At 38.3% G+C, this 17,664-nt stretch overlaps 1 protein-coding gene across 1 annotated transcript in view; it reads right to left on the bottom strand.

The window, feature by feature from the left end:
• Nucleotides 1-17,509, bottom strand: part of LOC117328659 (WD repeat-containing protein 55-like) — a 41,981-nt gene extending 24,472 nt beyond the window's left edge. Inside the window, exons 1-3 of the mRNA XM_033886101.1 lie at nt 17,492-17,509; nt 10,895-11,010; nt 4,201-4,386 (exon numbers count right to left, since the gene is read on the bottom strand). Coding sequence (XP_033741992.1) covers nt 4,201-4,386; nt 10,895-11,010; nt 17,492-17,503 — 314 coding nt within the window. The 5' untranslated portion in view covers nt 17,504-17,509. The remainder of the gene's footprint in view (nt 1-4,200; nt 4,387-10,894; nt 11,011-17,491) is intronic.
• Nucleotides 17,510-17,664: the final 155 nt, after the last annotated feature.

Consider the following 17,664-nt stretch of genomic DNA (forward strand, 5'->3'; position numbering starts at 1 on the left):
CTGAGAGATTATAAGTATACTGTATATAGCTGACCTGAGAGATTATAAGTATACTGTATATAGCTGACCTGAGAGATGATAAGTATACTAGTACTGTACACAGATGACCTGAGAGATTATAAGTATACTATACACAGCTGGCCTGAGAGATTATAAGTATACTGTACATAGCTGACCTGAGAGATTATAAGTATACTGTATATAGCTGACCTGAGAGATTATAAGTATACTGTACACAGATGACCTGAGAGATTATAAGTATACTGTACATATAGCTGACCTGAGAGATTATAAGTATACTGTATATAGCTGACCTGAGAGATTATAAGTATACTGTACATAGCTGACCTGAGAGATTATCAGTATACTGTATATAGCTGACCTGAGAGATTATAAGTATACTGTATATAGCTGACCTGAGAGATTATCAGTATACTGTATATAGCTGACCTGAGAGATTATAAGTATACTGTATATAGCTGACCTGAGAGATTATAAGTATACTGTTCATAGCTGACCTGAGAGATTATCAGCATACTGTATATAGCTGACCTGAGAGATTATCAGTATACTGACATAGCTGACCTGAGAGATTATAAGTATACTGTACACAGCTGACCTGAGAGATTATAAGTATACTGTATATAGCTGACCTGAGAGATTATCAGTATACTGTATATAGCTGACCTGAGAGATTATAAGTATACTGTATATAGCTGACCTGAGAGATGATAAGTATACTAGTACTGTACACAGATGACCTGAGAGATTATAAGTATACTGTACACAGCTGGCCTGAGAGATTATAAGTATACTGTACATAGCTGACCTGAGAGATTATAAGTATACTGTATATAGCTGACCTGAGAGATGATAAGTATACTGTATATAGCTGACCTGAGAGATGATAAGTATACTAGTACTGTACACAGATGACCTGAGAGATTATAAGTATACTATACACAGCTGGCCTGAGAGATTATAAGTATACTGTACATAGCTGACCTGAGAGATTATAAGTATACTGTATATAGCTGACCTGAGAGATTATAAGTATACTGTACACAGATGACCTGAGAGATTATAAGTATACTGTACATATAGCTGACCTGAGAGATTATAAGTATACTGTATATAGCTGACCTGAGAGATTATAAGTATACTGTACATAGCTGACCTGAGAGATTATCAGTATACTGTATATAGCTGACCTGAGAGATTATAAGTATACTGTATAAAGCATGACCTGAGAGATTTAATATAAGTATACTGTATATAGATGACCTGAGAGATTATCAGTATACTGTATATAGCTGACCTGAGAGATTATAAGTATACTGTATATAGCTGACCTGAGAGATTATCAGTATACTGTATATAGCTGACCTGAGAGATTATAAGTATACTGTATATAGCTGACCTGAGAGATTATAAGTATACTGTTCATAGCTGACCTGAGAGATTATCAGCATACTGTATATAGCTGACCTGAGAGATTATCAGTATACTGACATAGCTGACCTGAGAGATTATAAGTATACTGTACACAGCTGACCTGAGAGATTATAAGTATACTGTATATAGATGACCTGAGAGATTATCAGTATACTGTATATAGCTGACCTGAGAGATTATAAGTATACTGTACACAGCTGACCTGAGAGATTATAAGTATACTGTACATAGCTGACCTGAGAGATTATAAGTATACTGTACACGGCTGACCTGAGAGATTATAAGTATACTGTATATAGCTGACCTGAGAGATTATAAGTATACTGTACATAGCTGACCTGAGAGATTATAAGTATACTGTACATAGCTGACCTGAGAGATTATCAGTATACTGTATATAGCTGACCTGAGAGATTATCAGTATACTGTACATAGCTGACCTGAGAGATTATAAGTATATACTGTATATAGCTGACCTGAGAGATTATAAGTATACTGTATATCGCTGACCTGAGAGATTATAAGTATACTGTACATAGCTGACCTGAGAGATTATCAGTATACTGTATATAGCTGACCTGAGAGATTATAAGTATACTGTATAAAGCATGACCTGAGAGATTTAATATAAGTATACTGTATATAGATGACCTGAGAGATTATAAGTATACTGTATATAACTGACCTGAGAGATTATAAGTATACTGTATATAGCTGACCTGAGAGATTATCAGTATACTGTACACAGCTGGCCTGAGAGATTATAAGTATATGGTACATAGATGACCCGAGAGATTATAAGTATACTGTATATAGCTGACCTGAGAGATTATAAGTATACTGTATATAGCTGACCTGAGAGATTATAAGTATACTGTACACAGCTGACCTGAGAGATTATAAGTATACTGTACATAGCTGACCTGAGAGATTATAAGTATACTGTATATAGCTGACCTGAGAGATTATAAGTATACTATACACGACTGACCTGAGAGATTATAAGTATACTGTATATAGATGACCTGAGAGATTATCAGTATACTGTATATAGCTGACCTGAGAGATTATAAGTATACGGTACACAGCTGACCTGAGAGATTATAAGTATACTGTACATAGCTGACCTGAGAGATTATAAGTATACTGTACACGGCTGACCTGAGAGATTATAAGTATACTGTACACGGCTGACCTGAGAGATTATAAGTATACTGTACATAGCTGACCTGAGAGATTATAAGTATACTATACACGACTGACCTGAGAGATTATAAGTATACTGTATATAGATGACCTGAGAGATTATAAGTATACTGTACATAGCTGACCTGAGAGATTATCAGTATACTGTACATAGTTGACCTGAGAGATTATAAGTATACTGTATATAGCTGACCTGAGAGATTATAAGTATACTGTATATAGCTGACCTGAGAGATTATAAGTATACTGTATATAACTGACCTGAGAGATTATAAGTATACTGTATATAGCTGACCTGAGAGATTATCAGTGTACTGTACACAGCTGGCCTGAGAGATTATAAGTATATGGTACATAGATGACCTGAGAGATTATAATTATACTGTATATAGCTGACCTGAGAGATGATCAGTATACTGTATATAGCTGACCTGAGAGATTATCAGTATACTGTATATAGCTGACCTGAGAGATTATAAGTATACTGTATATAGCTGACCTGAGAGATGATAAGTATACTAGTACTGTACACAGATGACCTGAGAGATTATAAGTATACTGTACACAGCTGGCCTGAGAGATTATAAGTATACTGTACATAGCTGACCTGAGAGATTATAAGTATACTGTATATAGCTGACCTGAGAGATGATAAGTATACTGTATATAGCTGACCTGAGAGATGATAAGTATACTAGTACTGTACACAGATGACCTGAGAGATTATAAGTATACTATACACAGCTGGCCTGAGAGATTATAAGTATACTGTACACAGCTGGCCTGAGAGATTATAAGTATACTGTACATAGCTGACCTGAGAGATTATCAGTATACTGTACATAGCTGACCTGAGAGATTATAAGTATACTGTACATAGCTGACCTGAGAGATTATAAGTATACTGTACACAGATGACCTGAGAGATTATAAGTATACTGTACACAGCTGGCCTGAGAGATTATAAGTATACTGTACATATAGCTGACCTGAGAGATTATAAGTATACTGTATATAGCTGACCTGAGAGATTATAAGTATACTGTACATACCTGACCTGAGAGATTATCAGTATACTGTATATAGCTGACCTGAGAGATTATAAGTATACTGTATATAGCTGACCTGAGAGATTATCAGTATACTGTATATAGCTGACCTGAGAGATTATAAGTATACTGTATATAGCTGACCTGAGAGATTATAAGTATACTGTTCATAGCTGACCTGAGAGATTATCAGCATACTGTATATAGCTGACCTGAGAGATTATCAGTATACTGACATAGCTGACCTGAGAGATTATAAGTATACTGTACACAGCTGACCTGAGAGATTATCAGTATACTGCATATAGCTGACCTGAGAGATTATCAGTATACTGTACATAGCTGACCTGAGAAATCACAGAATATTTCTCCTGTTATAATTCTATACTGTACATTGGTGGCCTGAAACATATTCATTAATATTTATTATCAAATACTTATATACTTCTAAAGAATCAAAGAGGATTTCATTCCATATAATTGGACTTACTCATGAGCCTTTTTTATCTTGCGCTTTAGTGCCCCATTATTCATATCAACGATGTGTATGGACTTGTCCTTTGATGCTGTATACAACTCTTCACCATTGGCAGAAAACCTCAGCGCTCGACACGACTTCTTATGGTTTTTAAATGTCATCAGTGTGTTATTTTTTCCTGTACTGGAGTAGGAGTGTCTAAAAAAACAAAATGTGTTAATATTTAAATGTTTATTTCTATCATTTATTTAACAAGGGCCCAATGGGTCTGAATCGCTCACCTGCTATCCAGTGATCTGTTTTATACCTAAACATAATTACGAACAAGTACAAAATGTTTATCAGAGACCAGATAAGATCTCAGGGACTTGCGTTTATTTTGAAGGTGTCTTTTAAATATTTTGGCCAATTTAACTCTTTCAAACTTAAATCATGGTAAAGGTCATTCATTTGAACAAACTTTGTAGCCTTCACTCAAGTATATATGCTACAAGCCAAATATCAGGCCTCTGGGTATCTTGGTTACTGATGAGAAGATTTCAGCCTATTCAACCCCTGTGACCTTGAATAAAGGTCAAGGTTATTCATTTGAACAAACTTTTAAGCCCTTTTCTCAAAGCATGTTACAGACCCAATATCAAGTCCCTGAGCCTTTAAGTTATTAAGAAGTTGTTTAAACAAGAGGCTCAGAGGACCAAACGTACAAAATAATGTTCATGTTCAATTTGTTAATATCTATATTTGTTGATGTCAAACAATGCTATATATGGTTATGGTGTTGGGATCTCATCTGTTTAAAAAATGGCTCATGGGGCCTGTATCACTCACCTGGTTGGATTTGACCAAACGTCAAAATAATATTCATGTTCATTTCATTAATAATTTTATTTGTCAATTTTGAACAATGCTATATATGGTTATACTGTGGGGATCTCTGTTTTAACTGTTTTAAAGAAATAACCCAGAAATGAAGTCCAGACTCTCTAAGGGTGTGAGAAGACCCAAGGGATTGTTTTTACAACAAGATTGTGTTTAAAAAAACTAAGTCCCTTGGGGTGGGGAAAGACTCTTGGGCCTACTTTTACATCAAGATTGTGTTTATCCCTTAATGTCCAGCGATGCTATATACATGGTTATAGGATGGCGATCTCATCAGTTTCAAAAATATAACCAAGACACTACTGGTAAATCTCTAGGGGTGTGGAAAGACTCCAGGGCCCATTTTTACATCAGGATTGTGTTTATCTCTTGATGCCCAACAATGCTATATATGGTTATGGGGTGGGGCTCTCAACAGTTTCAACAAGAGATCCCAGAGGGATCTTGGCGCCCACCATTGAATGATCTTTATAGGTTCCATGTCAGATTGATCTTCTCTCTATTTTTCCCTTCCTTTTACTAATCTGTCCAATCTAATCAAATCTAATTTTAGATTTAGCGATAACAGCTGTCTGTTGGCCATGTTGTTTTCAGATTGGTCCCAAAATGCAATACAAGGGTCCAAGGGGAACCTACATATGAAATTTGAGAAAGATCCCTTCAGTACCTTCTGTAAAAGAGCGATAACAAACTTCAATGGTCAAAATCCAAGATGGCTGCCTGCCGGCTATGTTGTATTCCGATCAATCCCAAAATGCAATATGCACAACTTAGGATCAAATGGAACCTAAAAATGAAATTTCAGAAAGATCCCTTTTATTAGTACTTTCTGAGAAATAGCGATAACAAATTTCAATTGTCAAAATACACCCTGTACAAGATTGCAGTCTGTCGGCCATGTTGTTTTGTGATCGGTCCCAATATATCTATTACATGACATTTTGTTGATCTTTTTATGCCCAACAATGCTATATATGGTTATAGGGTTGGGATCTAAATGGTTTCCAAGATATAACAAAGAAACTAAGTACATATAGGGGTGGGGAAAGACCCCAGGGCATATTTTTGGGTTTGTCAGTTACTATTCATGAAAACATCTGTTTCCCTAATTCCCCAAGGATGTTTCTGACCAAATTTGCTGAAAATCTATTCAATACTTTATGACTAAGCGATTAAGTGGACTTGCCTCTATTTCCCCTATAGGCCACATCACCCAAGGGCCAGTGGGGTCAGAGTCACCATTCAAAATCTGTTCCCCTTTTTCCAAAGATGTTTCTGACCAAATTAGGTTAAAATCTATTCAGAACTTTTACAAGTAGCAATTTTAAAGAGATTAAATTACCTCAATTTCTCCTATTGGGCCCCGCCGCTCTGGCCCGAGGGGGACCACAACCACCAGTTATGCAAAATTTGTTCCGCTTCCCCCAAGAATGCTTCTGACCAAATTTGTTTAAAATCCATTTGTAACTTTATGACAAGTAGCGAATAAGTAAGGAATTACCTCTATTTCCCCTATTGGGCCCCGCACCATTTGGCTCCTTGGGGGTCAGAGTCACCATTTATGCAAAATCTGTTCTCCGTTTCCCCTAAGGATGTTTATGACTTAATTGGGATCAAATCCATTCATAACTTTATTACAAGTAGCGATTTAAAGGAATTGCCTCAATTTCCACTATTCAATAGGGCCTGCCCCTTTGGCCCCTTCGGGGTCAGAGTTACCATTTATGCAAAATCTGTTCCCCTTCCCCCAAGGATGTTTCTGACTTAATTAAGTTCAAATCCATTCATACCTTTATTACTAGTAGCGATTTAAAGGAATTACCTCTATCTCCTCTATCAGGCTCTGGCCTGTTGTAGGACAGAGTCACCAATTATGCAAAATCTATTCCCCTTTCCTAAAGGATCTTCCTGACTAAATTTGGTTAAAATACAAGCAGGACTTTGTGACAAGTAGAGATTTAAAGGCATTACCTCTATTTCCTCTATTGGGCCCCGCTTCTCTAGCCCTTTGGGGGTCAGAGTTACCATTTATGCAAAATCTATACCCCTTACCCAACGATGTTTCTGACCAGATTGGGTTGAAATCCATCAATAACTTTATGACTAGTAGCGATTTAAAGAAATTACCTCTATTTCCCCTATTTGACTATAGCCCTCTGGTCCATTGGGGGTTAGAATCATCATTAATGCAAAATCTGTTTCCCTTCACCCATCTCCCCTAACTGTGATCACACCACCTAAACCTACTAGTAAAACTTCTCCATCTCCAACTGTGATCACATCCACCTAAACCTACAGTGAAACTTCTCCATCTCCAACTGTGATCACACCACCTAAACCTACAGTAAAACTTCTCCATCTCCAACTGTGATCACATCACCTAAACCTACAGTGAAACTTCTCCATCTCCAACTGTGATCACATCACCTAAACCTACAGTGAAACTTCTCCATCTCCAACTGTGATCACACCACCTAAACCTACAGTAAAACTTCTCCATCTCCAACTGTGATCACATCACCTAAACCTACAGTGAAACTTCTCCATCTCCAACTGTGATCACATCCACCTTAACCTACAGTGAAACTTCTCCATCTCCAACTGTGATCACACCACCTAAACCTACAGTAAAACTTCTCCATCTCCAACTGTGATCACACCACCTAAACCTACAGTAAAACTTCTCCATCTCCAACTGTGATCACATCCACCTTAACCTACAGTAAAACTTCTCCATCTCCAACTGTGATCACACCACCTAAACCTACAGTAAAACTTCTCCATCTCCAACTGTGATCACACCACCTTAACCTACAGTAAAACTTCTCCATCTCCAACTGTGATCACACCACCTAAACCTACAGTAAAACTTCTCCATCTCCAACTGTGATCACACCACCTAAACCTACAGTAAAACTTCTCCATCTCCAACTGTGATCACACCACCTAACCTACAGTAAAACTTCTCCATCTCCAACTGTGATCACACCACCTAAACCTACAGTGAAACTTCTCCATCTCCAACTGTGATCACACCACCTAAACCTACAGTAAAACTTCTCCATCTCCAACTGTGATCACATCCACCTAAACCTACAGTAAAACTTCTCCATCTCCAACTGTGATCACACCACCTAAACCTACAGTAAAACTTCTCCATCTCCAACTGTGATCACACCACCTAAACCTACAGTAAAACTTCTCCATCTCCAACTGTGATCACACCACCTAAACCTACAGTGAAACTTCTCCATCTCCAACTGTGATCACACCACCTAAACCTACAGTAAAACTTCTCCATCTCCAACTGTGATCACATCCACCTTAACCTACAGTAAAACTTCTCCATCTCCAACTGTGATCACACCACCTAAACCTACAGTGAAACTTCTCCATCTCCAACTGTGATCACACCACCTAAACCTACAGTAAAACTTCTCCATCTCCAACTGTGATCACACCACCTAAACCTACAGTGAAACTTCTCCATCTCCAACTGTGATCACACCACCTAAACCTACAGTAAAACTTCTCCATCTCCAACTGTGATCACACCACCTAAATCTACAGTAAAACTTCTCCATCTCCAACTGTGATCACACCACCTAAACCTACAGTAAAACTTCTCCATCTCCAACTGTGATCACATCCACCTAAACCTACAGTGAAACTTCTCCATCTCCAACTGTGATCACATCACCTAAATCTACAGTGAAACTTCTCCATCTCCAACTGTGATCACATCCACCTAAACCTACAGTAAAACTTCTCCATCTCCAACTGTGATCACACCACCTAAACCTACAGTAAAACTTCTCCATCTCCAACTGTGATCACACCACCTAAACCTACAGTAAAACTTCTCCATCTCCAACTGTGATCACACCACCTAAACCTACAGTGAAACTTCTCCATCTCCAACTGTGATCACATCCACCTAAACCTACAGTAAAACTTCTCCATCTCCAACTGTGATCACATCACCTAAACCTACAGTAAAACTTCTCCATCTCCAACTGTGATCACATCCACCTAAATCTACAGTGAAACTTCTCCATCTCCAACTGTGATCACACCACCTAAACCTACAGTAAAACTTCTCCATCTCCAACTGTGATCACACCACCTAAACCTACAGTGAAACTTCTCCATCTCCAACTGTGATCACACCACCTAAACCTACAGTAAAACTTCTCCATCTCCAACTGTGATCACACCACCTAAATCTACAGTAAAACTTCTCCATCTCCAACTGTGATCACACCACCTAAACCTACAGTAAAACTTCTCCATCTCCAACTGTGATCACATCCACCTAAACCTACAGTGAAACTTCTCCATCTCCAACTGTGATCACATCCACCTAAACCTACAGTAAAACTTCTCCATCTCCAACTGTGATCACATCCACCTAAACCTACAGTAAAACTTCTCCATCTCCAACTGTGATCACATCCACCTAAACTTACAGTGAAACTTCTCCATCTCCAACTGTGATCACACCACCTAAACCTACAGTAAAACTTCTCCATCTCCAACTGTGATCACACCACCTAAACCTACAGTAAAACTTCTCCATCTCCAACTGTGATCACATCCACCTAAACCTACAGTAAAACTTCTCCATCTCCAACTGTGATCACACCACCTAAACCTACAGTAAAACTTCTCCATCTCCAACTGTGATCACACCACCTAAACCTACAGTAAAACTTCTCCATCTCCAACTGTGATCACATCCACCTAAACCTACAGTAAAACTTCTCCATCTCCAACTGTGATCACATCCACCTAAACCTACAGTGAAACTTCTCCATCTCCAACTGTGATCACATCCACCTAAACCTACAGTAAAACTTCTCCATCTCCAACTGTGATCACACCACCTAAACCTACAGTAAAACTTCTCCATCTCCAACTGTGATCACATCCACCTAACCTACAGTAAACTTCTCCATCTCCAACTGTGATCACATCCACCTAAACCTACAGTAAAACTTCTCCATCTCCAACTGTGATCACATCCACCTTAACCTACAGTGAAACTTCTCCATCTCCAACTGTGATCACACCACCTAAATCTACAGTAAAACTTCTCCATCTCCAACTGTGATCACATCCACCTTAACCTACAGTAAAACTTCTCCATCTCCAACTGTGATCACACCACCTAAACCTACAGTAAAACTTCTCCATCTCCAACTGTGATCACACCACCTAAACCTACAGTGAAACTTCTCCATCTCCAACTGTGATCACATCCACCTTAACCTACAGTGAAACTTCTCCATCTCCAACTGTGATCACATCCACCTAAACCTACAGTGAAACTTCTCCATCTCCAACTGTGATCACATCCACCTTAACCTACAGTGAAACTTCTCCATCTCCAACTGTCATCACATCCACCTAAACCTACAGTAAAACTTCTCCATCTCCAACTGTGATCACACCACCTAAACCTACAGTAAAACTTCTCCATCTCCAACTGTGATCACATCCACCTTAACCTACAGTGAAACTTCTCCATCTCCAACTGTGATCACACCACCTAAATCTACAGTAAAACTTCTCCATATCCAACTGTGATCAAACCACCTAAATCTACAGTGAAACTTCTCCATTTCAAATATCATTTACACAACTACAATGAAACTTCCCTGTCTCCCACTGTGATCATTTATTTTCTTACTAAATCTAGAATAAAACTTCTACATCTCTTATGAAGGCTTTGAGGTCTGCGAAATAATGAAAATCTGATAACAAATGTTAGAAATCAAGAAATGAACCTTTAAAGTCTTATATAATAGGATTGATTAAAACCTACAGTGAAACTTCTCCATCTATATCTCCAGCTGCAATCACATCCTTGATGGGATGGAAACAGATGTCCACTACCACACCATCAAACTTGATGTCTTTGGGCTTTTCCATGTCTTCATCCTGCAATCAAGAAAAGAGAAGAGATGAACAGCTGTAAGTAATTTCCTATTATTTCCAGTTGTCATAGCAGTCAGATTTCACCAAACTATGAACCAATACTAAACCAGAGGCCAATTGGTCTGAATGGTCGACTGACTTATAAACAGATCCTATAAATAGTACTATAATGAAGGATACACATTCAATAGCAGTAATAGTGGTATTGACAACAATTGGGATACTTTATGTTGTCAAAATCGAAGATGGCCACGTGCACCTGCCAGCCATGTTGTTTTTCTATCTGACCCAAGATGCAATATACACAACTAGGAACCAAGAAAAACTTACATATGTTTGAAAAAGATCCCTTCAGTACTTTCTGAGAAATAATGATAACAAGAATTTTTTATGGACGGACAGAGGAACAGACTGACAAACCATGGATACATTGAATAGCTGACAATTTGATGATGGTGGGCCAAAAAAGAAACCCTGGTGAAGACCATCTCAGAATCCTTTCTGGAAAGTTAGAGATCCTTACTGGTGGGAATGGAGAAGAAGATTAAAATATGTGCTGTTCAGGAAAAATATGATTGTGCAGTCATGTTAAACAAGAGGCCCAGGGGCCTTAACGGTCATCTGACTCTAAATTAAAGACCCTTATAATATTGTAGTATGCATTCTCTGCAGGTTTAGTGGCACTGTTGGCCATGGTGGCCATCTTGGATTTCTGACCTACCTTCAAAATAATAACACTTGGCCATGACCATCTCAGGATCATTTCTGGTAAGTTAGAGCCAAATCCCACGGGTGGAATTTGAGAAGAAGTTTGAAATACGTGTTGTTCAGGAAAAACATGATTGCGCAATCATGTTACATAATGGCTGCCGTGGCTGCCCTTTCAAAGTTTTTACGAGGCCGAAAAATAACAACACTTTGTTGGCTCCCCTTCCTTAACATCCTCACCAATTTCCAGCTCAATCGCACCAGTGGAACTGGAGAAGAAGTTTAAAATGTGTTTTTCAAGATGGCTGCCATGGCGGCCATCTTGGATTTCTGACTGACCCGATAAATAACAAAACTTGGCCAGGAACATCTCAGGATCATTTCTGGTAAGTTAAAGCTGAATCCCACTGGTGGAATTTGAGAAGAAGTTTGAAATAGGTGTTGTTCAGGAAAACCATGATTGCGCAATCATTTTACAAAATGGCCACCATGGCTGCCATGTCAAAGTTTTTTGTTGCCTCTCTTTCCTTAACATCCTCACCAATTTCCAGCTCAATGGCACCAGTGGAACTGGAGAAGAAGTTTAAAATGTGTTTTTCAAGATGGTTGCCATGACGGCCATCTTGGATTTCTGACCGACTTGAAAAATAACAAGAGGCCCAATGGGCCTGTTTCGCTCACCTGGCTCTACTATGTTGATTACCTCTTTATTAAAATATCATAGTAAGCTAGATTTATTCCTATTAAAAGATTTTCTAGTCCTTCATTCCAGCATTCTATTGGCCTAATATTAGGTCTTGCAGGCTCTTGGCTATCGCAAAATTATTGTTTACAGATTTAAGCCGATTTCACCCCTGTGACCTTTAATGAAGGTCAAGGTCATTTATTTGAACAAACTTTGTAGCCCTTCACCCGAGCATGCTACAGGCCCAATATCAAGTCCCTGGGCCTCTTAGTAATTGAGAAGAAGTCGTTTGAAGATTATAGCCTATTTGACCCATGTGACCTTGAATGAAGGCCAAAGTCATTTATTTGAACAAACTTTGTAGCCCTTCACCCCAGCATGCTGCAGGCACAATATCAAGTCCCTGGGCCTCTTGGTTATTGAGAAGAAGTCGTTTGAAGATTATAGCCTATTTGACCCATGTGACCTTGAATGAAGGTCAACGTCATTTATTTGAACAAACTTTGTAGCCCTTCACCCCAGCATGCTACAGGCCCAATATCAAGTCCCTGGGCCTCTTGGTTATTGAGAAGAAGTTCTTTGAAGATTATAGCCTATTTGACCCATGTGACCTTGAATGAAGGTCAAGGTCATTTATTTGAACAAACTTTGTAGCCCTTCACCCCAGCATGCTACAGACCAAATACCAAGTCCCTGGGCCTCTTGGTTATTGAGAAGAAGTCGTTTGAAGATTATAGACTATTTGACCCATGCGACCTTTAATGAAGGTCAAGGTCATTTATTTGAACAAACTTTGTAGCCCTTCACCCCAGCATGCTACAGGCCCAATATCAAGTCCCTGGGCCTCTTGGTTATTGAGAAGAAGTCGTTTGAAGATTATAGCCTATTTGACCCATGTGACCTTGAATGAAGGTCAACGTCATTTATTTGAACAAACTTTGTAGCACTTCACCCAAGCATGCTACAGGCCCAATATCAAGTCCCTTGGCCTCTTGGTTATTGAGAAGAAGTCGCTTGAAGATTATAGCCTATTTGACCCATGTGACCTTGAATGAAGGTCAACGTCATTTATTTGAACAAACTTTGTAGCCCATCACCCAAGCATGCTACAGGCACAATATCAAGTCCCTGGGCCTCTTGGTTATTGAGAAGAAGTCGTTTGAAGATTATAGCCTATTTGACCCATGTGACCTTGAATGAAGGCCAAGGTCATTTATTTGAACAAACTTTGTAGCCCTTCACCCCAGCATGCTGCAGGCACAATATCAAGTCCCTGGGCCTCTTGGTTATTGAGAAGAGTCGTTTGAAGATTATAGCCTATTTGACCCATGTGACCTTTAATGAAGGTCAAGGTCATTTATTTGAACAAACTTTGTAGCCCTTCACCCCAGCATGCTACAGGCACAATATCAAGTCCCTTGGCCTCTTGGTTATTGAGAAGAGGTCGCTTGAAGATTATAGCCTATTTGACCCATGTGACCTTGAATGAAGGTCAACGTCATTTATTTGAACAAACTTTGTAGCCCATCACCCAAGCATGCTACAGGCACAATATCAAGTCCCTGGGCCTCTTGGTTATTGAGAAGAAGTCGTTTGAAGATTATAGCCTATTTGACCCATGTGACCTTGAATGAAGGCCAAGGTCATTTATTTGAACAAACTTTGTAGCCCTTCACCCCAGCATGCTACATGCCCAATATCAAGTCCCTTGGCCTTTTGGTTATTGAGAAGAAGTTGTTTGAATGAAAAAGTTGACGCCGGACGGCCGGACGGACGGACGGACGGACGGACGGACGACGGACGCCGCACCACGGCATAAGCTCACTTGCCCTTCGGGCAGGTGAGCTAACAACACTTGGTCAGGACTATCTCAGGATCATTTCTGGTAAGTAAGAGCTCAATCCCACTGATGGAATTTGAGAAGAAGTTTGAAATAGGTGTTGCTCAGAAGAACCATGATTGCACAATCATGTTACAAAATGGCTGCCGTGGCTGCAATGTCGAAGTTTTTATGAAGCCGAAAAATAACAACACTTTATTGGCTCTCCTTCCTTAACATCCTCACCAATTTCCAGCTCAATCGCACCAGTGGAACTGGAGAAGAAGTTTAAAATGTGTTTTTCAAGATGGTTGCCATGGCGGCCATCTTGGATTTCTGACCGACTTGAAAAATAACAACACTTGGTCAGGACCATCCCAGGATCATTTCAGGCAAGTTTCAGCTCAATCTCACCAGTGGAACTTGAGAAGAAGTTTCAAATGTGTTTTCAAAATGGTGGCCATGGCGGCCATCTTGGATTTCAGACTGACCCGAAAAATAACAACACTTGGTCAGGACCATGCAAGCATCATTTCAGGCAAGTTTCAGCTCAATCCCACTGGTGGAACTTGAGAAGAAGTTTGAAATGTGAAAAGTTTACGCACGGCGCACGGCGGACGGCGGACGGCGGACGACGACGGACGAAACATGATCACTATAGGTCATCCTGACCCTTCGGGTCAGATGACCTAAAAATGTCTGATAGTTGCAGTGTCAAAATTTTAAACAATATAACAATACTTTCTCGGCTTCCTTTACTTAACATCCCTACCAATCTCCAGCTCGATATGGAACCGGTGGAAGTGGAGAAGAAGTTTAGAATGTTTTTCAAGATGGTGGCCATTTTTAGATTTTGTACCCACCAGCAAAATAACAACTCTTGGTTAGAACCATCTCAGAATCAAATCAGGAAAGTTAGAGCTGAATCCAAGTGGTGAAATTTGAGAAGATTGAAATAGGTGTTGTTCAGGAAAACCATGATTGCACAATCATGTTACAAAATGGCTGCCATGTCAAAGTTTTTACGAGGCTGAAAAAACACAACACTTTGTTTGCTTCCCTTCCTTAACATTCTTATCAAATTACAGCTTAATTAATGGCACTAGTGAAACTGCAAAAGAAGTTTAAAATGTGTTTTTAAGATTGTGGCCATCTTGGATTTCGGACTGACCGGAAAAAAATAAATAAATAAAATATGTACATTGTATATACTCGGACAGGACTAATGATGGGAATTGGTTTCACTCAGACTCTCAAAATTGATAATTAGAAACTCAAAATTGATCAAATATTGATTATAATCCATTTTCTAAATAAATCACACTGAATTGTCGTTTTGTAGAAAATTTATATACATCTAAGTACATTATTAATTACACATCTTAGCTTTTGCTATAAATATCTTAAATACTGAACACAAGCAAAGCATTTTAGAGAAAGTAATGATATGAATATCTAGATCTACTACATACATAATAAATTCACAGACAAAGATTTGATAATTTGGTAAGTTAATGAATGATAATGGTGCCACAGGAAATTTTGTTCTTCTTCTTAGACAAGACTCAGACTCATAGGATTAAGTGCATTTGACCCATCGAGGCTGCATATAAGAGGATCGAGTTAACTTTAAAAACATTTTTATTTATCTTATGATATAAGACAAAATCAGGCTACCCGGTACTTAGTTAAGGAAGAAGGTAACCAGCAAGTGCAGACCTGAAGAATTTCAGATCTGCCGCGCTTAATATAGTGATGATGGTGGAGAGTTCCAGTCAGTTATGGTCCTAGGAAAGAAAGAGTATTTGTATACAATTTTGTTGGTGATGATTTGATCATATCGGTGTGTCCCTTGAGTTTTCCTACCCCTCTAGTTCTCCTACTAACTCCTGGTGTTGAATAAATTGAGGGATGAGGATATTATTGTCTCATTGTGACTTTTAATTTCTACCTATATAAGGTATTATGCAAAAATATGATATCTTAAAAACATTAATGAAAACTTAAAATCAAAAATATTTAAATAAGAGCGCGGCTCAGGGTGCGAGAGCAAAGCTCTCTTTAAGACAACGTGAACCCATACATTTAAGCTATATTTCCAATCAATATCCTATACCCTTTCAACTTTGAAATCTTGTCCCGCAAGAAAAGTCTTGCGCCTCCAGTAGAGGCAGCCATGTTTGAAATCTTGTTTCCCATATGACAAGATCTAGATCTGAATGATTTCCTTCTCGTCTAAACAAATAACTGAAAGTCATGTTCAAATTACTTAAGTCCTGAAATATCCACACAACCCATGTCAAAGGCCTGATTCATTTAAAAGTTACCATTTCTATTTTTCCCTTTGACTGACGAGGTAAATGTATTTGGCGAATTTGATTGGCTTGAGATCTAGATATTTCGTTGGTTACCTAAATCGTGACCCGCCCAGTGATATTTTACGGGAAACGATTCAATAACTTTTACATTTTCAAAGTGTGTATAGACTAGCTGTATTAATTGCAGTAGTTGCTGCATTTTCTTAATCATAAAATTTTATCAAAACTTGTATTATATAAATATATTGATAAAATTTCATAATTAAAAAACCTTATGTCATCTTCTTTTACAAACGACCACATTATAGGTCTAGTTTTCATTGTCTAAGCATACAGTGAGGATGTTAAGTATAACGTTACCAAAAATTCCCAGGAGAAAACAGACTGTGTAATTTGTTTCTTTGTGTGAAAAATGAAGCCCGCTTTTCATAACTTGTCCAATATATGCACTCATTTCGGATTGAAAAACCTGAATGTTTATAATACATCTCAAATAATAGTCTAAGCGAGTGATTTTGCTTCTTGTTACTTCGACCATGGAATTAGATATACATACTAATATATGTCCATGCTTCAATAAAAACAAAACCAAAACCCAACACATGCATAGAATGAAAGATAATATAGATATACGTCAAGTACATGTTTAGATTTAGATTTTATTTAAAGGGGGGGGGGGGTGTATAATCTACAGTCTCTATTATTTGGATGAGGATCGTTTATATTTTGGCATAGTTTGTATCATAAAAATCTGGAAATGTGGTAGGCCTAGCCTGTACACACTGACACTGCGATAGGTCCAAATATACATATACCATGTTCATAAACTGATTAACGGTGAGTGTTTAATGCCATAACTCTCTTCTAAGGCTTTGCCTTCATTCATATTAAGAATCAAACTATCCATAAGGAAATACGCATATGAGATATGGGGAACTCGAGAAAGCATGTTACCTGCGCCGCCATGTTGAAAAGGGGTTATATAAATTACTGAACATTACCATTAAAACAAAACAGAGTTAATCTGTATAGAAAACCATTGGTTCTAAAATGATAAATTTCAATAAAACATATATTATGTATCAACATAACATTATTTTTGTAACAGAAAGTTTGCTCAAAACGTG

The sequence above is a fragment of the Pecten maximus genome, chromosome 6 (assembly GCF_902652985.1).
Source record: "Pecten maximus chromosome 6, xPecMax1.1, whole genome shotgun sequence".
NCBI lineage: Eukaryota > Metazoa > Mollusca > Bivalvia > Pectinida > Pectinidae > Pecten > Pecten maximus.